Here is a 24,402-nt window from a genome sequence, read left to right on the forward strand (position 1 = left end):
AAGGCCTGTGACAAGTTGGCCCTTGGCTGGTGTCTGGGAATTTGGATTTGGGGAGGGTTTCCCTCTTCCCAGAATTGGTAAGAGTGGCCCACTGTGCCTAGATGGCTTGTAGAAACAATGCAGTTTATGCTGAATACCTGTTTTCCGTCTGGGAGTCTGGAATTCTGGCACACGCTAGGCAGAGTGCTTATGTGATCAGTGCCCAAGAAATATTCTGGGTACAGAGTCTCTAACGAGCTTTCCTTGCAGACAACATTTCCACACATGTTGTCACAACTTGTTGCCGGGGAAAGGAAGCATGTCCTGTGTGACTCCACTGGGAGAGGACCCCTGGAAGCTTGCGCCTGGTTTCCATCGGACTTCACCCCAAGCGCCTTTTCCCTTTGTTATGTTCCCTTTGGGTCCTCTCGCTGTAATAAATCCTAGCCATGAGTAGTCTTGTGAGTTCTCCTAGTGAGTCACTGAACCTGGGGGTGGCCTTGGGGAACACCTAACACAGGTTCTCTCTGCCTGTCTGGATTCTGCTCTCCCTCTTCCCTGAAGCCTTATTCCTTGGTTTCCACACCTGGGAGCGATCCCTTCCTTTGCCCAGGGAAGCTGCATGCACAGGCTTTGGAAACAGGGGCTCAGGTCAGATCTTTCCTCTGCTTGGCACGGTGCAGGCCCTGGTAAATGGCCCCTCTTGAGGAACTGTTTCATCCCCCGGCTGGTACTTAATCTGGTGAGTTCAGCCTCCCTAAGAGCACAGGCTTTGCAGGAAGAACTGGGTTTGAATCCCGGCTCTTGACTCTCTTACCTTCTGGGAGCTTGTTTCTTCATCTGTAAAACGAGTTGGATTGGGTTTAATTTGATGGAATCATGCAAAGTACTGCACACAGTGCCCAGAACACAGTAACCACACAGCAAATGGAAACTTTGATTATCGCTTTGTTATTGGTATAAAAGTTATCTCACCAAACAGACAGGAAACATCTAACTGCTCTCTCTCTCCCAGGACCAAGGCCAAGTATTCTCTGACACAAAGTAGGTGCTTGAAACTTTGTTGAAAGGATATTTACCTTCCAGTGAAAGGCCTGATTTTGTTGCCAAAGTAAAAATAATGTCATTATCTTTATTTATTTATTTATTTTAAGATTTTTAAATTTTTTTCCTTTTTATCCCCAAAGCCCCCCGGTACATAGTTGTGTATTCTTCGTTGTGGGTCCTTCTAGTTGTGGCATGTGGGACGCTGCCTCAGCGTGGTTTGATGAGCAGTGCCATGTCCGCGCCCAGGATTCGAACCAAGGAAACACTGGGCCGCCTGCAGCGGAGCCCGCGAACTTAACCACTTGGCCACGGGGCCAGCCCCTGTCATTATCTTTTAAAAATCAGATTTGAGTGCTTACTATGTGCCACGCACTGTGCTAAGCAATTTGTAGAGATAATTTATTTCATTTAATCTTCACAATGAGAGGGTTGGACTGCTGGCACAGCAGTTAAGTTCGCGTGCTCCACTTTGGCGGCCCAAGGTTCACAGGTTCAGATCTCGGGTGTGGACCTACACACCACTTATCAAGCCATGCTGTGGCAGGCGTCCCACATATAGAGGAAGATGGGCACAGAAGTTAGCTCAGGGCCAATCTTCCTCAGCAAAAAGAGGAGGATTTGTCGCGGATGTTAGCTCAGGGCTAATCTTCCTCAAAGAAAAAAAACCGTTGCAATGAGATAGGTGAGATAGGTACTATTATTCTTATCATTTTTAAAGTTGAGGAAATGAAGCTTAGCACAATGGTAGACTCACAGCAAATAAGTGGCAGAGCTGGGATTCAAACCCAGGTGTATCAGTCTGCTCGGGCTAACAAAGCACCATACACTGGATGACTCCAACAACCCAAGTTAGTTTTCTCACAATCTGGAGGCTGGCAGTCCAAGACCAAGGTGCCAGCATGGTCGGTCTCAGTTTCTGGTGAGGAGTCTCTTCCTGGCTCATAGACTGCTGCCTTTCTCACGGGGCCTTTCCCAAGGGCATGAGTGCAGAGAGAGAGAGGGAGGGAGCTCTCTGGTGTCTTTTCTCATAGGGACACTAATCCTATAGGATCAGGGCCCCATCCTTAAGACCTCATTTAACATTAATTGCTTCCTAGAGACACCATCTCCATATACAGTCACACTGGGGTTTAGGGTTTCAACACGTGAGTTTTTGGGGACACATCCAGTCCATAACACCAGGGCTGTCTGACACCAGAGCCTGAGAAGAAATAATCACAAATTAGTCAACACCTCTGATTTGTTCTGACGCTATATTAGGAATTACGTGGGGAGGGAGGGAGATGTTTAAAGTGCTTAATTTGCTTCACTTGGTCAGAAACTTTAATCCAAACAGAGCTGCTAACCTTTCAGACGTCTAGAAGCATACCTCCCATAGGGCTTTCTCGGGGAATACTTGAAAAGGTTCCTGGATTTAGAAGTCCAGCTAAACTTGGAGTTTAGACTAAAAGGGAAAAAATTTGGAAGAGAGGAAAAGAAAAAAAAGTAATCCCACTGACTGACTCAGTCTTTTTTATTTATCCCTCAAGTCAGAAATGGTTTGTTGCTTGGCCCGGTGGCCTTTCCAGCTGATGGCAACAGGTGAAGGAAAACTTTTTTGAAGTTCCTCCAAAGACGTCCTTTGAGGCAATGTTTATCTGATTTCTCTTTGTGGTCAGATTGTTTTGGTTCTGATTATTGTTCTGAAGAAGGAATGAAGATTGTCTACAGGAGTATGCCAAACACTCCTCCACCTCCTTCTTTGCAGAAACACCCAATTTAATCAGGACATTTGCTCGCATTGTAATTATTTACTTAAAGAACTCCCTGTGTGTTTTCAGACAAGTAGCTCATTCTCCCTGTAAGTTGTGAGGGGGTTGGAGATTGTACTGATATTCCTACAGACGATTAAACCAAGACAGCTACTGTGGTTAATTTGCCTTCAGAAGATGCATAACTCCTAAAATGTTAACTAACATTATAACTGGATCAGGATTTACAAGATACAAATTCTAACACGAAGACAAGGCAGGATGCAAGGGAGTTGCAGTTTTAAGCTTTAGGAGTAGTGTTTAAATCCTGGTTCAGAACCCTGACTTTTTTCAATCACAAACAAGCAATTCTCTCCAAGAGTTTGAATGCTGTTTCTTGGAATTTTTTAATCAGAATTTTCTATTTTAATCTTCCTTGACCCAGAGACTTAAAAAAAAAAAGTATTTTTTTCTGGAAATGAGTCAAGAACTTAAACTGAATTTCCAAAGGTCCAGAGAAGCATGGGAATTGTGACAAGAGAGTGTCCACTGTCAGAAAGAAATTAAAACTGCTCCACCCCACCAAGGTGGAGCTGAAAATGTGGTTACTGTTTAATACTGGACTAGTTCTTGATAATATTATCCGTATTTTGAAATGTAGGGCAAAGAGACCCTTAGGCAGATCTGCACGGTTAACAAGAGGACTCTCTGTCAGTGAAGGTCATGGCATTAGAAAGATGTGGCTCTAGGGCAGAGGTTGGCAAATTCATGGCCAAATGCAGCCCACTGCCTGTTTTGTAAATAAAGTGCTACAATGACAGAGTTGGGTAGTTATAACAGAAGCAGTATGGCTCACAAAACCTAAAGTGTTCACTACCTGGCCCTTTGTAGGAAAAGTTTGCCCACCCCAACTCTAGAGCTGCAAGGTGGTCCGGTCCCCACCCACCTCCTCATCATTGGCCAAGATGCGGCACATGGCGTATCAAGTGCCACATGAAGAACTGACCACTCAAGCTCTGGCCAGGCTGTATTTCCCGAGGGAGAAACTTTGTCATCAGCTAATGCCTGAGTCACAGATTTAATTAAGATGATGTTAGCAGGTAAAGCATACCTAGTCTCAAGTAGTAGAAGCCAGAAAAGAAATAGACAAGAACTTTATTTTTAAAACTTCACAATTAACAACAGTTAGACGGGAATCTTCTTTAACTTGATCTTTTCTTCTACATTTGAAAAGTATCTCATCTTTGTTAAAATTTCCTTGGCTTTTTCAAAGTCATCTAAAATAAACAGAGACATTAACATGAGGCTTCATTTCAAGCAAGAATAAAATCAACTCTACCGACCGAGGCAGCCAGATCGAAGCTGAGCTCCGGGCTCTGGAGGGCCAATCAATTGCTCAGTAAATCTGAACAAGAGAGAGGAACCATCTGGATTGTTACAGGGATAAAGGGATTAACTAAAGGGGCCAAAAGCATGCTTGTTTACAGGATTCAGACTTTAAATATGCGAAGCTGATTCTCTCCAGGACAGTTCCCACATAATAAATGGGTTGTGTTTCAAGAGTTCTGTCTCATCATACCCGGTGGTCTAACCCTCAGGAGGATGTGGAAGCACTGGGTGCTTCCTCTGTCAGGTGCTGAGGTACAGAGCTGCCCGCAGGGGGCCTCGGTCTCTGGAAATGACGCCCTCACACTAGTGGTTTCAACTGGGGGTGATTTTGTGCCATATTTTCTGGCAATATCTAGAGACATTTTCGGTTGCCACAACTGGAAAGGTGGTTACTAACATCCAGTGGGTAGAGGCCAGGTATGCTGCTAAATATCCCAGGGCATAAAGGACACCCCCCACGACAAAGAATTATCTTTCCCAAAACGTCAGCAGTGCCAGGTTGAGAAACCCTGACTTAGATATATGCAAAACTAAACAATATACCGTTACATTCATATATAGTTAAAACCATCAAGAAAAGCAAGAGAATGATTAACATGAACTTCAGGAGAGTGGTTACCATGGAAGAGGGATGCAACTCAAAGGGCCTACTGGGGCTTAGAAGGCAACGGTCACGTTCTAGTTCTTTATTTATAAAAATTATTTTAATGGTGGTAAAATACACATAACATATTTATTATTGTAACCATTTTTTTCTTTTTTTTTTAAAGATTGGCACCTGAGCTAACATCTGTTGCCAATCTTTTTTTTTCTTCTTCTTTTCCCCAAAATCCCCCAGTACATAGTTGTATATTCTAGCGGTAGGTACTTCTGGTTGTGCTACCTGGGACGCCACCTCAGTACGGCTTGATGAGCGGTGCTGGGTCTACCCCTAGGATCCAAACCAGCAAAATCCCGGGCTGCCAAAGCAGAGTGTGCGAACATAACCACTCAGCCATGGGGCTGGCCCCTGTAACCATTTTTAAGTGTAAGGTTCAAAGGCATCAAGTCCACTCACATTGTTATGCGACCATCACCACCATTTATCCACAGAACTCTTTTCATCTTGCAAAACTGAAACTGTACCTATGAAACAATAACTCCCTATTCCCCTCTCCCTCCAGCCTGACAGCCACCATTCTACTTTCTGTCTCTATGAATCTGACTACTCTAGGTACTTCATATAAGTATTTGTCTTGTTGTGAGTAGCTAATATCATTTAGCATAATATCCTCAAAATTCATTCATGCTGTAGCATGTATCAGAATTTCCTTCCTTTTTAAGGCTGAATAATATTCCACTATATGTATATGCCACATTTTGCTTATCTATTCAACGTCGATGCACATTAGGCCTGATTCCACCTGTTAGCTCTTGTGAAAAATTCTATCACCATACGTGCTACAAAAATTCTTTCCTTGACCAAATGCTAGCCAGGCTCCTCTGAGCCCTCTTCTGGACTAGGCCTCAATCTTGAACTAGAAAGGCCTGAACAAACACAAACACAGTTTCTAACAGCTCAATGCCCCATCCCTAGGATGACCCTAACCCCGCTTAAAATGCCTGCCTGAGAAAATTCAGGGCTGACAAAAGAATTTATTATTTATTCCAGCCAACACCTGAAGCCTGGGCCCCTGTCTCCCAGTGTCTGTGACTGGACAGGAGCCTAACTTCAGTAAATGCCAGTCAGCACACCCAGGAGGGTTTCACGTGGAACCATGCCTGCTTCTCACCGTTTGTAGTTTTTCCCTTCCCTCATTCTAATAGCTCCCTGAGAACCCTGTCTCTTTTTCCTCACCGGCCCTTTAAAATGCCCAGTCACAAATAAGTTGAGTTCAGTTCACCCTGGACACTTTCCCCTATTGCAATAGTTATTACTGACTAAAATCTGTCCTTAGCACTTTAACTAACGTCTGGCTTTGTTTATCTTCGATGGTTATTTGGCACTGTGACTTGGATCTGGACTGGAAACACCATTAGGCCCTCGGACGGACGTAACCACCAGGCTTTTCTGCTCGCACAGAGACCCATGTCTCATCTCCAGTCTGCTTGCTTGTTTGGGTATCTGGTGTTGAGTGTGATTCCCGATCCAATTCTCCAGATAAACGTCCGCTGAAGCGCAGCGAGGACAGACTTGGATCCTCAGGATTCTGAGCGCACTCTCTGAGGCTAGGCTAGAGTCCCAGGCTGCTTCTGAAAGGTGGCTCCTGGGCTGGAATTGTTGGCTCCTTGTTTCTAGGGGGGACTGGCTCCTGGGCTGGAAATGTTTCTCCCCTGGCTCCTTGTGAGGCCTTTGTTCTATTTGATCCTGCACCTTCCATGGGAACTCAGTCAACTGAAACCCTCCTTCTCAAACTCCTGCTGCCTGGATGCCACCATGGTGCTCTGTTGGCTTCTTTTCTTGGTGGTATCACTTATCCCCAAGCTATCGCCTTTAATACCTCCACTCTCCTTCCTCCTTTCACCACCTTCCATCTCCCTTCAGCTCCCTTGCATCCTTTGATATGTCCCCCTTCAAGCCCCTTCCGCCTCCACTCCTCCGTCCACCCTGCCAGACCTTTCTCTTCCCACTCCCATCCTTCAACTCCCTATAGTCACTGGAATCTTGGGCCCCCTGTCTCCTCTAGGGGTTCTCAAGGGACTCAGGTACCCCCAAAAGCAACCACCTAAAGCTGAAAAAGAAAAAAAAAAGCTAACTGAAAACAGACATTTAGTCTACAGCCTCCATAAGATTATATATCAGGGCCAAAAAATAAAAAATAAAAAATCTTAGGGGCCGCCCAGTGGTGCAGCGGTTAAGTTCGCACATACCGCTTCTCAGCGGCCCAGGGTTCGCCGGTTCAGATCTGGGTGCAGACATGGCACCGCTTGGCAAAAGCCATGCTGTGGTAGGCGTCCCACATATAAAGTAGAGGAAGATGGGCACGGATTTCAGCTCAGGGCCAGTCTTCCTCAGCAAAAAAGAGGAGGATTGGAAGTAGTTAGCTCAGGGCTAATCTTCCTCAAAAATAAATAAATAAATAAATAAATAAAATGTTTAAAAAAAAAAAGAAAATCCCCTTCTCTTTTTTTTTTTTTTAAATTTATTTTTATTTTTGCTTCTTCTCCCCAAAGCCCTCCCGTACATAGTTGTGTATTCTAGTTGTGGGTCCTTCTAGCTGTGGCATGTGGGACGTCGCCTCAGCATGGCCCAACGAGTGGTGCCATATCTGCGCCCAGGATCTGAACCGGCGAAACCCCAGGCTGCCAAAGCAGAGTGCACGAACCCAAGCACTTGGCCACGGGCTGGCCCCTGCTTCTCTTCTTTCTTAAGCTATCTATGACTCATAGCAATCTCATAAATTATACTTTTGTAAACAAACTTAAAACATTTATCTTTTTCTCTCTTCCTGATCCCTCAAAAACTATTTTTGAGTATTCTTATTTTCATGGCAATATAGTTATTTGCAAAGGTTCAGTAAGAATCTGTCCTCTTTGTGATAGGACATACATAAAAACATTGGTTATACTACCAAAGTTTGGAATGGAACGTCATTTTTGAAAATGATGCATAAAATCAGATATAAGCAGACAACTTTAAGAAACTAAGGTTGACCTTATGGAACCAATGCTTACAAAGTCTTCTGAAAAAAGCCAGCCTGGTACCTGGCTTATAGGGTTCCCAGCCTTACAAGTGAGTAAGGAAGGTCACTTCCTGGCAGGCCCAGGAACCTTAGGATATTTTAGAGACCTTGAGAAGAGGGGAATTCACCCAAATTTATAGGTACTGCAGGTGAAGGCTGATGGAGAATTCTTGGCTTGACTTCCTAGCATTGAGAGGCTTTTAAAGTCCAATCTGAGATTCCTTATACAAAGTTTCATAAAGAAAACTTAAAATGTCCTGTATGGCTGATTACCATTCTTGCTGTACTTGTGTAAATAATCAGGCTAAATTTAAGGAAACTAAAATTATTTTGTAAACAAGAATAATCTTACTTTGATTATCTTTGATCAAAAAGGGGGGTCATTGTAGTGAGAAACTTTATTTATTTCAGTGGAAATGTATAACACACCTTTGTGGGTTATTAGAATGTAGTCCTGTTCAGTCTTTAAGATTTTATTTCTCCCTATAAACTGGCTTACACATTTTATCAGCCCTTACCAAATCCTCAATTCTTCTAGTTTCCTTCAATATCTGACTACAACTTTCCAAAGTGATGTTTCCAATTCTTCTGCCTCCTTCCTGACTTGATGTCACTAAGAACTAAAACATGACTGCCCAGATCCTTATTGGGATTCAGCTTGTCTCACAGTTGCCCCTTTCCTCCAGGATCTGAAGCCACACAACTTGATATAAACTTCAAAGAACTCAACACCACCACAAATCATGAATGGGCAACTTTTGTACTTGGAACTGCTGGTAGATGGGCCACTCAGAAAGTCCACCAGAACTCTCGCATCTTCCATGCTCTGCCCTGGGAAAGAACCATGACCGTGACACTGATGTCTAAGCCATCACTACAAACATTCAAACTATAAACCAGGAAATCCATTAGATTGGCACTGCCATCCTCACGCCACCATCTAAAGATGCTTAAGAGTTCAACGTCTTCTCAAGTGGCTGCCCTCTCGACTCAGAAATGGGGTTTATGCTCTGCTCCAACCATTAACCTTTGTTTTTCTTTTTGTTTCCATAGAGATGCTCCTCATTAAATGCCTGATCGCTCATGTCATCCAGCAAATATCCTCTATTACCAAGTATCAACAGATGGTTCAGCTAGTCCTTAATAAACATAAGGCGATCGAATGAGAAAAGGACTTACATTTTTCAGAGGAAAGAAGGGTATCTCTTTCTTAGTGTTTGTCCTAGCTAACACCTGAAGATAGGGCCCCTGTCTCCCAGGCTCTGTGGGAGGGTAGATGCTGAACTTCTATAAGCACCACCGAGCAAACCCAGACGGGTTTCACCACCAACCCCTCCTTCCAGCTTTCTGTAATTTTTCACTTCCCTAACTCTGTTGAGCCCTGCTCATGCTCCCTCCCTACTCTCTCATTCTCCCTTTAAAATGGACTCTTTTCTCCACTGCAATAGTTGTTACTGATTCAAATCTGTCCTTACCACTTTAACTAATGTCTTGCTTTTTCTCTGACAGTGCATCTCTTTGAGCTCCTGTTGTCAATTCTTCCACCCAGAAGTGCAATTGCTGGATGGTACGGTAATTCTACTTTTAATTTTTTGAGGAACTGCCATACTGTTTTCCATAGTGTCTGCACTATTTTACAATCCCAATAACAGCACACAACGGTTCCAACTTCTCTACATCCTTGCCAACATTTATTATTTTCTGATTTTCTTTATAGTATCTATCTTAATTGGTGTGAGGCGGTATCTCATTGTGGTTTTGATTTTCGTTTCCCTAACGATTAGAGATGTCAAGCATCTTTTTATGTGCTTATTGGCCATTGGTATATCTTCTTTGCACGTTTGCATGTTCTATTTCTTAAGCTGAGTGGCAGGGACATGGGTGATTGTTCGATTATTATTCCTTAAATTGTACTTACATATTATTTGTTCTTTTGAAAAATTATCTTTCATAATTAAAAAAATAAAAGTATGCAAAGGTATAACAAGAGCTGGCGGTGGGCCTTGGTGGAACACAATCTGACCATCTTAGCCAGAGGGTTAGGGACATGGATTTCAGGAAGATACGTGGGGCTAGGTTCCTTTCTTGTCTGTCCTGTCTGTAATCTATATTCCCCCACATCTTTTTAGAGACCCGCCATCTGCCTGCTTCTCTGAATCGACTCCTCAAGTCCCTACAGAGTAGGCAGAACACTGTGTAAGCCTATCTCCTGGGCCCTAGCTAATTGGACTGGAGTGGACATCTGGCTCAAGCTGGGCCCATCAAATTCCCTCTCCCAGGAATCTAGAGTTGGGCCTAGGGGACTCCAGTCAGATGGGGAAAGGCCTTGTTCTTACAAGGTAATAGACAAAGCGGGACTCAAGAGTCATCCAGTGGAGGAGGCCACTTTGGAGCCCTGCACATTAATAAGGAAGCAGATGGAACCGGTTTATAGAGAGGAGAGGAGGATGGCGTGGACTGCCAGGGGCACAGATCCAGGATTGCAGTCTTGGTTCCAGACTGCTTTCTGGCTCCCAGGTTGTGTCTCTGAAAACCTCTTGTCACACTGTTCTATAATCACTGCAAAGACTTTCTCTCTGGATTCTGGGAGAGAGTCCTGATTCCTTATAATAACCTCCCTTATTTGGGCTAGTATGAGGGGCTTTCTGCTTCCTGCAGTTAAATGATCCCTAAGCCAAAGAGCTATCATTTTCTTATGTAAGGGGTGGCAAAGTCAGGGATGGAGAGAAAGGTTGTTCTTGCTTAAAAATAGTTAGAAATAGATCTAGTCTCTGCAAGCTGAGAGTCAGGAGCAGTGGGGAGCAGGATGAGCATTCCATATTTGTAATTCAGGCACAGCTCTGCCATGGACTTCTCCTCCTGCGCTTTGCAGAAGAAACGGGTGTGCAGGTTTAGCCAAACGTTGAGCGTGCAGCCTTGCCCTTAGGATCTGCCTGTGTTGGTTTCAGCCCCCACCCCTCACCTTAGCTTTTCCTACTTGCTAAGGGGATTGGAAGCACTTTCTCTCATCCAGTCTTTCACTGGCATGGCACTGTTTTTGGCACACAGTGTATTTCTCTTGTAAGACTGTGAATCCTGAAGGCAGAAGTGTAGACTCATATATATTTTATACCTCCTTAAAATAAAGTCTTTAAAAAAAAAGTCAAGAAATGAAGAAAGTACCTCGTTCAAAAGCTCTGCTCACATTGTCTGTCAGTTCTTTCTGTTTGGCTGAAAGAGAAAACCATTATCTTAATTTTTCTATTTGAATTGACGCATGATATGAAGACAACACTGAGTAATCATGCTGGTGTGAAAGCAACGCAGCAGGGAGCTAGGATCCAAGAGTACAGCATCACAGCCTCTGTCTCTACATGTCCCATGACAGCAGCTCGGTTTACTTTGGCTTGGGCTGACCCGTCCCACTCTTGCTTTTCCACCCATGAAAGGTCTGTGGGGCAATTACCAAGTCCCATAAAATGGTTACAGATTAAGAAAAAAAAAAGGACAAGGAAATGTCTTGATTATCTCCACCAAGCAATCTAAATCCTTCAGATTTCAGCAAGGAGAAAATTAACAAGCTGGGCTTGCCTATCAGGAGGGCATCACGGAGTGTTTTAGACAGCTACTTCGCGTTATATGGCCTCTCCGGAAAATGAAACATTTAGAGCATACTGTACCTTAAGGGAGAAGACGCCAGATGAACTAAAGGGGCAGCTATTTTGTGTTTCTGTTGTTTCCTCATTGGGAAATGAGGAATTTTACAGTAAGTGCATTTTCCACATATAAGTGTATCAATCATTTATATGGTGCTTGTTTTCAGAGCACTTTCAAATATATTATATCCCCATCGTAGGCAATGGCAGGTATTGGGGGATTGTCCTGTGGTCACGTGGTTGTTGAGTGGAGGAGCTGAGAAGAGACCCCCAAGTCTCCAGACTTCTAGACCGTGGTTAGAAACTCGCTTCTTGGGTAGCAACGTGGTTGACAGAAGAGCACTGGACTAGGAGTCTGGAGGCTCTGAAGTGCTGACCCCAAACCAACTAGCTCTATGCCCCTGAACTCTCACTTAGCCTGGGCCTCAGCAGGTACCTGTGCGGAAGGATTTAGGAATTAATGTAAATGAAGGTGAGTGACTCGCTCAAGTCGGTAAGGTCAGCCCTTTCTACAGGGCTAGAACAACCTCCACTGTTGCCTGAGCACTTACTACGGGCCAGGCATGTGTCAAGTGTTTTACATGCTTTATCCCATTCAGTTTGATCCTTGCAACAACCAGCATTAATATTGTCTCCATTTTACAGATGAGGAAACTGAAGCTCAGAGGGGTGGAGTCACTAGCTCAAGGTCACACAAAAGTCAGTACTGTGCCTTTTAGTGGTGTTGGGACTGAACCCAAGTCCACCCCACCCCAGAGTTTCGCAATCTGCTGCCTTCCAAAGCCGTGCAGCTGCGGCTGCTGACTGCAAAGCTGGAGTTTCTCGTCTCCTCCACCCCCCAGACCTAATGCTGTGGATGCACCCCGAGCTGATAGTCCCCCCACCACGACTTCTATTTTACTGCTTTTAACTTGTTTGTTATTTATCCACTGATCTGACAAATATTTACTGAGCCTCTGTTATAATCCAAGTACGGCTCCGTGTGCTGAGGATGTGAAGGAAGCAAAAAGCAGACACAATTTCTGCCTTTGCAGAACTACTAGTCTAATAGGGCAGGCTGATATTGGTCAAATAATCTTACATAGAACAGTAAGGTTATAATGGTGATCAGTCCTACAACAGAGGTACAGACAGAGGTTCTTTGAGGATTCTCTCAGGAAGCAATGATTGTCCTCAGATCTGATGGGAGGAAGAATTAACTAGATGGGATCAGGGAGAAGGTTTTAGGCAGAAGCAACAGCATGTACAAAGGCACTGGGGTAGGAAGATGCATGGTACAGATAAAGAACTGGAAGTAGCCCATGTGGCTAGAATGGAAGGAACAAATGGGAGAAGTAGAGGCCAGACCATGCAGGGCCTTGTTAGTCATGCTAAAGAGTTTGGTCTTTAACCTGAGAGCACTGGGATGCCACTTAAAGTTTTTAAGCAAGGCCAAGGGTGATATGATTAGATTTGGGTTTCAAAAAGATCACACAAGATAAACTCAACCAAGGAAGTGAAGGATCTATACAATGAAAACTACAAGACTTTCTTGAAAGAAATTGACGACGACATAAAGAGATGGAAAGACATTCCTTGCACATGGATTGGAAGAATAAACATAGTTAAAATGTCCATACTACCTAAAGCAATCTACAGATTCAATGCTATCCCAATCAGAATCCCAAGAACATTCTTCACAGAAATTGAACAAACAATCCTAAAATTCATATGGGGCAACAAAAGACCGCGAATTGCTAAAGCAATCCTGAGCAAGAAAAACAAAGCCGGCGGAATCACAATCCCCGATTTCAAAACATACTACAAAGCTACAGTGATCAAAACAGCATGGTACTGGTACAAAAACAGGTCCACAGATCAATGGAACAGAATTGAAAGCCCAGAGATAAAACCACACATCTATGGACAGCTAATCTTCGACAAAGGAGCAGAGGGCCTACAATGGAGAAAAGAAAGTCTCTTCAACAAATGGTGCTGGGAAAACTGGACAGCCACATGCAAAAGATTGAAAATTGACCATTCTTTTTCACCACACACCAAAATAAACTCAAAATGGATCAAAGACCTAAAGATTAGGCCTGAAACAATAAGTCTTCTAGAAGAGAATATAGGCAGTACACTCTTTGACATCAGTTTCAAAAGAATCTTTTTGGACACTATATCTCATCTCCTCAGTTGAGGGAAACAATAGAAAGAATAAACAAATGGGACTTCATCAGACTAAAGAGCTTCTTTAAGGCAAGGGAAAACAGGATTGAAACAAAAAAACAGCTCACTAATTGGGAAAAAATATTTACAAGCCACTTATCCGACAAAGGGTTAATCTCCATAATATACAAAGAACTCACACGGCTTAACAACAAAAAAACAAACAACCCTATCAAAAAATGGGCAGAGGACATGAACAGACATTTCTCAAAAGAAGATATAAATATGGCCAATAGACACTGAAAAGATGTTCATCATCGCTAATCATCAGGGAAATGCAAATCAAAACTACACTAAGATATCACCTTACACCCGTTAGATTGGCAAAAACATCCAAAACCAAGAGCGACAAATGTTGGAGAGGTTGTGGAGAAAAAGGAACCCTCATACACTGTTGGTGGGAATGCAAACTGGTACAGCCACTATGGAAAACAGTATGGAGATTTCTCAAAAAGTTAAAAATAGAAATACCCTATGACCCAGCCATCCCATTACTGGGTATCTATCCTAAGAACCTGAAATCAGAAATCCCAAGAGTCCCTTGCACCCCTATGTTCATCGCAGCATTATTTACAATAGCCAAGACGTGGAACCAGCCTACATGCCCAGAAACTGATGATTGGATAAAGAAGATATGGTATATATACACAAGGGAATACTACTCAGCCATAAAAAAAGACAAAATTGGCCCATTCGCAGCAACGTGGATGGACCTCGAGGGTATTATGTTAAGCGAAATAAGCCAGTCAGAGAAAGACGAACTCTATATGACTCCACTCATAGGTGGAAGTTAACATATTGACAAGGAGATCTGATCGGTGGTTACCAGCGAAAAGGGGGGGTGGGGGGAGGGCACAAAGGGGGAAGAGGTGTACCCACAACATGACTAACAATAACGTACAACTGAAATCTCACAAGGTTGTAATCTATCATAACATTAATAATAAAAAAAAAAGATCACACAAGTGACAGTGTAGGAACATATTAGATTGAAGGTACAGATAAACCAGCCTGGAGTTACTGCAGTTGTCCAGGTGAGAGAGAATGGTAGTGTGGAACAGGGTGGTGGCAGTGAAAATGGATGGATGGATTTGAGACACATTTAGAAGGTCAGCTTTTCAAGACTTGGTGATGGAGTGTCTACGGGGGAAAGGGAGAATAAGTTGTTAAAGATGCCTACTCATTGTTTTGGACTTGTGCAACAGGAAAGTGTCATTCCCTTAGAAAGAGAACATCAGAAGAGGCATAGATGATTTTTTTGAGAGGGAGGGGAGACGCTCATGAATTCTATTTTGGACACATTGAGCTGGAATACACAAACTCCATGAAGGCATGGACCATGTCTTTCTTGTTCACTGCTGTATCCTCAGGGCCTGTATATATAGCAGGCATGCCATAAACACTTGTGAAGGTATCTATGTGCATACTATCAGAGTGAGAACCTTGAAGCCTTTTCTACATGGCATGGTCAATTTTATGTGTCAAATTTTAGGCTATGGTGCCCAGTTGTTTGGTCAAACACTAGTCTAGATGTTGCTGTGAAGGTACTTTGTAGATGTGATTAACATTTATAATCAGTTGATTTTAAACAAGGAGATGAACTTTGATAATGTGGTGGGCCTCATCCAATCAGTTGAAGGCATTAAGAGCAAAAACTGAGGTTTCCTGGAGAAGGAATTGTGCCTCACGACTAACACAGAAGTCCTGCCTGAGTTTCCGGCCTGTCAGTCTGCCCTACATATTCTGGGCTCACTAGCTCTCATAATCATTAAAATAAATTTCTGTCTCTCTCTCTCCATGTATAAATGTATACATACACACATATACACTAATGCTTCTGTTTCTCTGGAGAACCCCGACTGACAGACTATGGAATAAAGTGGAAAGGAAAGCAATCTGGGATCAGAAGATCAAGGTCTCAATCTTTGCTCTGCAATGTGACCTTGGGTATTTCCACAAACTTCTGAGGCCTATTTTTCTCGTCAGAGATAATAATGTTATCCAAATCATGTCAGGGGTAGGAAGGCGGATTGCAACCTGCAAAATACTACCATATTCTTGGTTGAAGGCAGACTTCCAGAGACTTAGGGATGTTGTGAGTCTAACCTCCAGACAAAATTGGTTTCAGTAAAATCAAGAAAAAAATTACTCCCTGAATCACGATGATGACCAGTACGTACTCTTTATATGCATTTTGCACTTAACCCCACACATGTACTCATAAGGGCAATAAAATGAATTTGGTGGTAGTTCATCTTTTACCTCTGACAACAGACTCAATCTCTTTCATGGCAGCTTCACTCTGAGCTTCGGCAAGTTTTTCATTCATTTCCATTATTTCCATGAGGAACTGCCTGTCCATTTCATAATCCGTCCCTTCAGGAATCTCTACTCCACGGAGCTTTAGCTATTCAGGCATAAAAGCAGGGAAAATAAGTTTTAAGAAACTTATTTACATTTATTTATTATTGATATTTACACTTATTTCTTAGAAATAAGGTTCAAGAAACTAGGGTCAGAGTCATAAATCCGACTGAGGACAGAATACCATTCACAGGGAAAACCTGAACTGTCCTGATAGTGAAAGAGTGAGGGTAGGCTGCTGGAAACTTGGGCTGAGACAGGAGTGCTGGGACGGGATCTCTCTCTGCTACCTGGAACTGGGTGACCCTGGGGGGAGTCATTCCTCCATTGGGGAGGTTAAACTAGATATTTGTAAAGATTCTACTAAATCCTAAAATTCTAAGGTGCTCGTCCCCCTCCAAAACTCCCCAAATTACTCTTCCCTAAAAGCTATTACCATCCAAGCCTTGAAATTTATAGAAAATAGTTAAAAAAAAATGCAATCGGGCAAGTAAGATTTAGAGAATACTGAGAGAAAACTGTATTTGTGTAGTGTCTTTGAGGCTAAATGTTGTTGGGTCCCTGGACTAGCTGAGGTCTCAAGCACTCTTCTGCTGAACACAGAGGAGCAGAGGTCCCATTGCACAATGGACACCAGGCAGTCCCACATAGAAGGGTTGGGAAATCACCTTACAAGATATAGTCCCCTGCTCAGGGGGGCCAGAAGGGTCTTATAGGCATCATTCACCAGGGTCGAGTGCTTCTCTGAGAAGTCCTTTTCAGTCTGTTAGCGGAGATGAAGACAGTCTTATTACCAACCAAAACAGCCATCTTACAGTCACAAACTCTTTCATGAAATACTGATGGGCAGGCACCTACGAAGTGGCCAAAGTAGAAGTGGTGTGGGATGAGCTGTCTTTATTTTCAACTGATGGGTTCTAATTCTTTTGGGAAGTCAGGTAAAAAGCTGTGGGTGCAGGACAGGTCCAGGGCCTGGCTGGCTGGGGGCAGGCTGCCACTGGGTGGAGCTGGTTGTCCAGCTCTGTCCCTGATAACCACATCACCACAAGGCCCCTGCCACCCACCCGGTGTGCACATGTGTTGGATCTCCTTAGGGGTGGCCAATAGGCTACCTGAGACCTCTGGCTGAAGAAGTCTGGGTGGACAAGACGCTGTAGCTGCTGGTACCTTTGCTGGAGCTTTGCAGTGTCAACTCTGAAGGAGCGGTTGCTGGAAGGAAATCGGAAGAAGACATTCATGCACCAAATATTTATAGGTTTGTATACTATGGGCCTGGTTCCTGGTCTCATGGGGAAGATGCAATAAACATGGAGACAGACATAATTTCAAAAAGCGGGAGGTGCTGTGAAGGAAAAGAGAATAGGGCCAGAGAGAGTGGTAAATGTGGTAGACAGCTGACATTTGAGCTGAAACCTGAATGATGAGCAGGAGTAATCAAAGGTCAGAGGAAAGAGTCTTCCAGGCAGAGGGACCACACAAAGGCCCTGAAGTGGGAACAAGTTTGGCACCTTGAACAACTTAAAGGGTGGTGTCACTGCAGCCCATCATAAGTGCTCAGTGCCTGCCGGGAGCAGATCCCAGAGATAAGGGGAAGGGGCATTCCGGAATCCCACCTGTCTTTCCAAGGCCCAGGTCTCTTCCTCTGTCTCCTGCTTTATTGTAACCCAATCCCTTTCGCTTTCTATGCCCAGAGCCTGCTCTGACAGGTTTAGCTCCGCCCACACGTCACCACCTGTCCAAGCTCCTCAACCTTCGGAGGAAAATGGGAAAAACTCAGACCTCCCCCCAGTTCTCACTTTTCCCTTAGACTCTGCCTACAATATTAGATTTTCTGTGCTTTTACTTTCTTATTTTGGCCAACACCTCAGTACTCCTTTCCTACAAGTCTCGACCCAGTTTTAATCATCCTGACCCTATCTCTCAAGTCGCCCTTCTCCCGGGCCCCTCAGGTACTCTTCCCTCAGGCCCCGCCCCCCAACTCCGCTTTCCCTCAGGCCCCGCCCCTCGAGTCTCCCTCCACTGAAGCTTCGATCCTTCAATTTCCCCTAACTTCACTCCTCACCCCTCCAGTCCTGCCTCCACGCTTGTCTCTATCCCTCAAAGCCCCTTCCGTCAGGCCCGCCCTCAATTTCCTCTCTCTCAGGACACATCCCATCCTCCACTCTCCCAGACCCCGTCGCCAGCCCCAGTTCTCTAGCGCTCCGCCCACCTATCTGGCCCGTTCCTCCTCCTGCCCGAGCCTGATCCGCCCTCCCCTCTCGCACGCCAGCCCCCGACGTCCCTCTGGCACTGGCGCGTTTCCCGAAACCGCCTCCCGTACCAGTCCATGAGGCTGAAGTAGTCTCGAGTGAGGTCAGGTGGCTGCAGCGCGCGGCACTGCGGGCAGAAGAACCCGTCCCCCCGCACGGGGCCCCCTGGGCTGCCGCAGTTCCAACAGCCGGAGGGGTTGCTTCCCGCCAGCGATGCAGCATTGCAGCTTAGCGGTCTCCTTCCGAGAACCCCTGCTGGCCACAACCCCCACACCCGGAGCAAAGCCCCGGCCCTCCCGCCCCACATCTGGCTCGCGGCCTAACTGGCCGTGGTCACCCGTGGGGGGAAAAGCGGAGAGAGCGGTCGACCAGACTAGTGATGTTGATTGGCTGGGGAGCTGAGGGGGCGGGATCACCCGGGGGAAAACTGGCTGCTGAGTCCCGCTCTGCGTTCTAAACTACAACTCCCAGTAAGCCTGAGGAGACGCGTGGACGGTCACATCCGCTGCTCCTCATTGGTCCGGCGGCGGCGGAGGGGTGTTTTGATTGGCTGAGGGTGGAGTTTGTATCTGCTTGTTTAGCGCCACTCTGCTGGCTGCGGCTGCTGTGAGTGTGCGATTCCAGGTGGGCTCACGCGGTGAGTCGTAGTGGGGAACTATTCTTGAGTGTTTGGGGGTTCGAATCCAGTCCTCAGGGTCTTAATGCGAGCTGAATTTCCCGAGCTTCCGCTTTGTTCGGTTTTTGAGGTCGGGCGGTGGGGAGAGGAATGCGTGGCGACTCTCTTCCTTCTTTGTAGATAAACTCGAGGTGAAGTTCACTTCCCCTGTTACTTACAAGCTGAAACTAGCCGGGACATACAGGATAAGAAGGCACAAAGTTGTGCTGTTCAAAATCAGAGCGAAGTTGTTTTGTAAAGAGTTCTATAAATGTTTATAATTCCTACCATACTTGAGGATCAATTTCCAAAATATCTATTAAGTACCAATTCTTAGATGTTAGGCGCTGTAGGAACGGGAAACACACTGACCCATGTAGGAGGATGCCCTGAGAATGTCCATAAGTAAGTGTGTGGGATGGGGTGGCGGGGAACGGTTAGGAGGGCACCAGTCCTCCTTGGGACTCAGTTTCTCTATTTGAAAAAAGAATTATATTGCACTTGTAAGGGCTTTTCCAGCTGTCGGATTCTTTGGGACTGGAATTCAGTTCTCAATTATCAAGCATTAGTGGAGGAGGAGCTTTCACGCATCATCTCAGTTAATCCTCAAGATCTACTTTTTTCAGATAAGGAAATGGGCTCAGAGAGGTTGTAATCTACCTAAAGGTCATGCAAAAATTTGACTCGGGCATCTGACTCCAGACTATTCACTTCTAACCACTCCATTATACTTTCTCCTCATGGCTGAGACCAGTGTGGTCCTTATTTATCGTAAGCGATGATAGCAGCTGCTTCTTGAAACAGTCTTTTACCAGTTTTCAGGGTGGAGAAGTCTTGTTCGAAAAACAGCAGAAGGACACAGCCTGGCTGGGGTAGGAGAGCAGCAGGTCCTGGAGTGGCAGACTCAGCTCTGGCCTCACCTTCCTGTGCTTCAAGGAAAACTCATCAGGACCTTTGTATCTGGAAAGCTGTGTAAATGTGATCAGTGTGAGTAATGTTTACTATGTTCTCCTTGAGTAGCGTGAGTGTGGGCATCTGGAGAGAATGCCCTTTTTTTTTTTTTTTTTTTAAATCAGATTGGGGGTTTAAAGTTAGGGATTGAAAATGACCTTACTGTAAATTCTATTATCAGAGTTCAACTGTCCGTCAAGTTAATTCTAAAGCAAGGGTGGGAACCTATGTTACCGTCTCCTGTGACCCAAAGAATGGTTTCTGCAGGATTCTGTCATGCTGGGAGACCATTTAGGGTGTTGACAAGCTGAGCCCCGTAATGACTTAGCATCACAAAGGGCTGGTTGGAGTTGTTTAGAGGAGTCTTCTTTGTGATCTGCCTCATTAAGTGGCCCTGCTCTTAGGTAGGAGTCAAGGAATCTAGAATGAAGAACACACAGTAGTCCTACCCTCCAGGAGCTGGCTTGGGGGAGGAGGGGCGTCAGTGTCATTTTATGTTAATGGCCACCCCTAGAGAGGCGCAGGGAGTTATGGTACAGTTTCTCTTTGCCCATCTTCTACCCCTGGCCATCTAGCCTGTCCCCTTCTTTCCCTTTCCAAAAATGTATGAAATTTAAGTGTAGTGTAGACTGTTAATGAATGTTTTAGATTTCATTTCTAATTTTTAAAAATTGAGTGAATGTAAGCTGTTACAAGTCTCTCTCCCCCTCAACTCAGTTTCATTGCTTTTTACTTATTTATAGCCTTCAAATAATATTTTTGTTTCTTTTCCCTCTGGTTTGTGGCTGTCAGACAAAAAACTGATCCGGTGAAAGCGATGTGACGAGAAGCTCTGTCCAGAAGAACTATAGTCTAGATTGTTAGAATTTTAATTTTTGCAGAGCATGCTTGCTCTGGATTTTTTTTTTTCCAATGTAATATGCCCATCCTTCACTCTTGAACTTTAAGTTTTGTTCCTTGAAACTCACCTTATTGTTGGACACTTATTTTGAGGTCGTGATGTCTCAGGAGAAGGATGTGGAGTGTCAGCAGTCCCACGGCAGTGCCTCCTCGCAGGCCCAGAGTGGCTCCTCGCAGTCCCATGGGCTTTCCTCACAGACACAGGGCGCCTCCTCGCAGTCCCAGGGCACGTCCAGCTCCTCCACCAGCACAGCGCCCACGTCCAGCCAGTCCTCTCACTCCAGCTCGGGGACGCTGAGCTCCTTGGACACAGTGTCCACTCAGGAACTCTATTCTATTCCTGAGGACCAAGAACCTGAGGAGCCTGTCCCTGTCCCTTGGGCTCGATTATGGGCCCTTCAGGATGGATTCTCCAATCTTGGTAAGACCCTTTGTTATATAGTGTAATATTTTGTTCAGAAATACAATTAATGGAAAGTTGTTGTAGCAGAAAGCTCAAGCCGCTCCTGGAATGATTCTGGAGTTTGAAGGTGATGAAAGATGAAACCAAGGAAGCAGTTTCGGGTGGGTGCTAGCTCTTAGCTATTTTGGGTCCCCTTCATTTTTTCTCTCAACACATATTAGTTGGGCATCTGCAATGTGCTGTGCCTCTGAGCATCTGAAGAGAGCTGTGGACTCTCCCTAGAAAAATGGAGATTGATGCAAACTTGCAGATATTTACCATTTAATCACAAAACCTCACTTAACCCCTGCTGTGGAATGCAGCAGCTTCAGAGCATCAATTGTACGCTTCAGAATAGGGAAGATTATTTGTTGACCGCCTGTTATATGTTTTTATCTCAAAATAGCCAACCTTGCATTTCAGATACATTCGTCCTCTCTGACACCTGGTTCCAATAGTAAGGCATTGCTATCAGCATGTTTTAAATAGCATTTTTTCTCCTTCTCGGATTAAAATGACCTCTTGATTTAAGAAAAAAATTGAACTTGACTTTAATGGAATAGAAAATAATAATGTAAAGAAATGAGTGACGAATGTACCATTTTGTGCTTTGTCAGTCAACCTTCCCTTGTATGTCATGTCCAACTTCGATGACTTGAAAAAACAGTGAAAAATGGAGAACAACTTTAAATTTAGAAGTAAACATTTGAAGCTATTTACTGATTTAAGCCATATTTTTAAGATAGGCTAAGGGCTTATCTTAAGCTTAGGTGAGTGGGAAACAAATAGTGGGAAAGGGGGAAGTGGGATGCATCACCTTTAAAAGTGAGATTACATATAAAGAGCCTGACAAGTGATCAGCATAAAGTAGATGCTCAATAAATAGAAGCTATTTATTATTATTTGTTACTGATCTACATCTATGTTTTCTTCTAAAATTTTATACTTTTAGCTCTTACATTGATCCATTTTGAATTGATTCTTGTCTGTGCTGAGGTAGGGGTCCAAATTCATCCTTTTGCATGTGACTGTCCAGTTGCCTGAGCACTATTTCTTGAAACGGCTATGCTTTCATGAAACATTGAATGTTCTTGGCATCCTCATCAAAGACCATTTGACCATAAATATGAGGGTTTAATTCTGGACTTTCAGTTCTCTTCCCTTGATCTATGTCTGTCCTTGTGTCAGTGCCATAAAATCTTCCCTACTGTGGCTTTGTAGTAGGTTTTGAGATCCAGAGTGTGAGTCCCGATTCGTTCTTCTTTTTCAGGGTTGTTTTGACTGTTTTGGGTCCCTTAAATTTCCATATGAATTTTAGGATAAGCTTGTCACTTCCTGCAAAGAAGCCAGCTGGGATTTTGATAGAGATTGCATTGAATCTGTAGATCACTTTGGGTAGTATTGCCATCTTAACAATGGTAAGTCTTCCAATTCATGAACACAGGCTGTCTTTCCTTTTATTTAATTCTTCTGTAATTTCCTTCCACGATGTTTTATAGTTTTCAGTGTACAAGTCTTGGCACTGTAAAAAATTTATTCCTAAGGTTTTTTTTAATGTTTACTTTTTCTTATTGTGGTAAATATATATAACAAAATTTTGCCATTTTAATCATTAAGTATATAGTTCACTGGCATTAAGGACATTCACAAGGTTATATAACCATCACCATTATCTATTTCTGAAATTTTTTTCTCTGATAATTTCTCTCCTTTTTTTCCCCCTCAGCTTTATTGAGATATAACTGACGTTTAACGTTGTGTAAATTTAAGGTGTACAATGTGTTGATTTGATACACTTAGATATTGCAAAATGATTACCACCATAGTGTTAGCATCGGTGGTAACATCGCATAATTACCGTTTCTTTTTTGCGGTAAGAACATTTAAGATCTACTCTTTTAGCAACTTTTTAAACATTTTTTATTTTTTAGTATTTTTTAAGATTTTATTTTTCCTTTTTCTCCCCAAAGCCCCTGGTACATAGCTGTATATATTTTTTAGTTGTGGGTCCTTCTAGTTGTGGCATGTGGGACCTTCTAGTTGTGGCATGTGGGACGCTGCCTCAGCATGGCTTGATGAGCGGTGCCATGTCTGCGCCCAGGATCTGAACTGGTGAAACCTCAGGCCGCCAAAGCAGATTGCGCGAACCCAACTGCTTGGCCATGGGGCCGGCCCTCTTTTAGCAACTTTTAAGTATATAATCCAGTATCATTAACTATAGTCACCATGCTGTACGCTAGATCCCCAGCACTTATTTATCTTGTAACTGCAAGTTTGTACCCTTTGACCAACACCTTCCCATTTCTCCATCCCCCAGCCCCTGGTAACTACTAATCTACTCTCTGTTTCTGTGAGTCTAGCTTTTATAGATTCTACATACAAGTGATTTCATACAGTATTTGTTTTTCTCTGTCTGGATTATTTCAGTTAGCATAAGGCCCTCAAGGTTGATCCATGTTGTTGCAAATGGCAGGATTTCCTTTATTCTCATGGCTGAATAATATTCTATTATATATATACCACATCTTCTTTATCCATCATTCATCTGTTGACACTTAGGTTGTTTTCACATCTTGACTATTGTGGATATTGCTGCAATGAACATGAGAGTGCAGATGTTTATCTCTTTCGTATTCTGTTTTCATTTCCTTTGGATATATACACAGAAGTGGGATTGCTGGATCATATGGCAGTTCTGTTTTTAATTTTCTGAGGAACTTCTATACTGTTTTTCATAGTGGCTGTACTTTACATTCCTACCAACAGGGCACAAGGGTTCCCTTTTCTCCTCATCCTCACCAACACTTACCGTCTCTTGTCCTTTTGATGATAGCCATTCTAACAGGTGTGAAGTGTTATTTCAGTGTGGTTTTGATTTGCGTTTTCCTGGTGATTAGCAATGTTGAGCACCCTTTCATGTACCTGTTGGTCTTCTTTGGGAAAATGTCTATTCAGATCTGCTTACTTTTTGAAGAGACTTTCCTCTCTCCATTGTATGTTCTTAGCTCCTTTGTCAAAGATTAACTGTCTGTAGATGAGTGGTTTTATCTCTGGGCTTTCAGTTCTTTCCATTGATCTCTGTGCCTGTTTTTGTACCAGTACCATGCTGTTTTGATTACTGTAACTTTGTAGTCCATTTTGAAGTCAGGGATTGTGATGCCTCCAGCTGTGTTCTTTTTTCTCAGGATTTC

At 43.8% G+C, this 24,402-nt stretch overlaps 2 protein-coding genes across 24 annotated transcripts in view; one reads left to right on the forward strand and one right to left on the reverse strand.

Annotated features, from left to right (window-relative positions):
- Positions 1 to 3,895: 3,895 nt before the first annotated feature.
- On the reverse strand, positions 3,896 to 18,570 carry HSCB (HscB mitochondrial iron-sulfur cluster cochaperone). 10 transcript variants are annotated; one of them, XM_070219852.1, is made up of 7 exons: positions 18,224 to 18,259; positions 17,628 to 17,764; positions 17,127 to 17,223; positions 16,688 to 16,777; positions 15,913 to 16,057; positions 10,970 to 11,017; positions 3,896 to 4,033 (listed from the first exon to the last, which is right to left on the reverse strand). In XM_070219852.1, the coding sequence occupies exons 5-7, from the start codon at positions 16,010 to 16,012 to the stop codon at positions 3,942 to 3,944; spliced, it is 240 nt and encodes a 79-aa protein (XP_070075953.1). In that variant the 5' UTR covers positions 16,013 to 16,057; positions 16,688 to 16,777; positions 17,127 to 17,223; positions 17,628 to 17,764; positions 18,224 to 18,259; the 3' UTR covers positions 3,896 to 3,941. The 10 variants fall into 10 exon arrangements, 9 of the variants coding, with proteins under 9 accessions (XP_070075953.1, XP_001499619.1, XP_014597607.1 ...); XR_011420739.1 differs by lacking the exons at positions 17,628 to 17,764; positions 18,224 to 18,259 and adding an exon at positions 18,335 to 18,570 and having other exon boundaries at positions 16,683 to 16,777; XM_001499569.6 differs by lacking the exons at positions 17,628 to 17,764; positions 18,224 to 18,259 and adding an exon at positions 18,335 to 18,570.
- A 78-nt stretch (positions 18,571 to 18,648) lies between these two features.
- CHEK2 (checkpoint kinase 2) overlaps positions 18,649 to 24,402 on the forward strand; it is a 44,399-nt gene continuing 38,645 nt past the window's right edge. For 3 of the 14 annotated variants that reach the window (XR_011420737.1, XM_001499582.5, XM_070219847.1), the window contains exons 1-3: positions 18,793 to 18,900; positions 19,734 to 19,905; positions 20,863 to 21,190. Coding sequence is in view for 11 of the 14 variants with exons in the window: in XM_001499582.5 (XP_001499632.1) it covers positions 20,869 to 21,190 (322 nt within the window). In the remaining 3 variants the exon portion in view is untranslated. Of the gene's footprint in view, positions 18,901 to 19,733; positions 19,906 to 19,967; positions 21,191 to 24,402 lie in introns of those variants that run through there. The other 11 variants (XR_011420736.1, XM_005612471.4, XM_070219841.1 and 8 more) reach the window with 10 other exon arrangements.

The sequence above is a fragment of the Equus caballus genome, chromosome 8 (assembly GCF_041296265.1).
Source record: "Equus caballus isolate H_3958 breed thoroughbred chromosome 8, TB-T2T, whole genome shotgun sequence".
In the NCBI taxonomy this organism is placed as follows: Eukaryota; Metazoa; Chordata; class Mammalia; order Perissodactyla; family Equidae; genus Equus; species Equus caballus.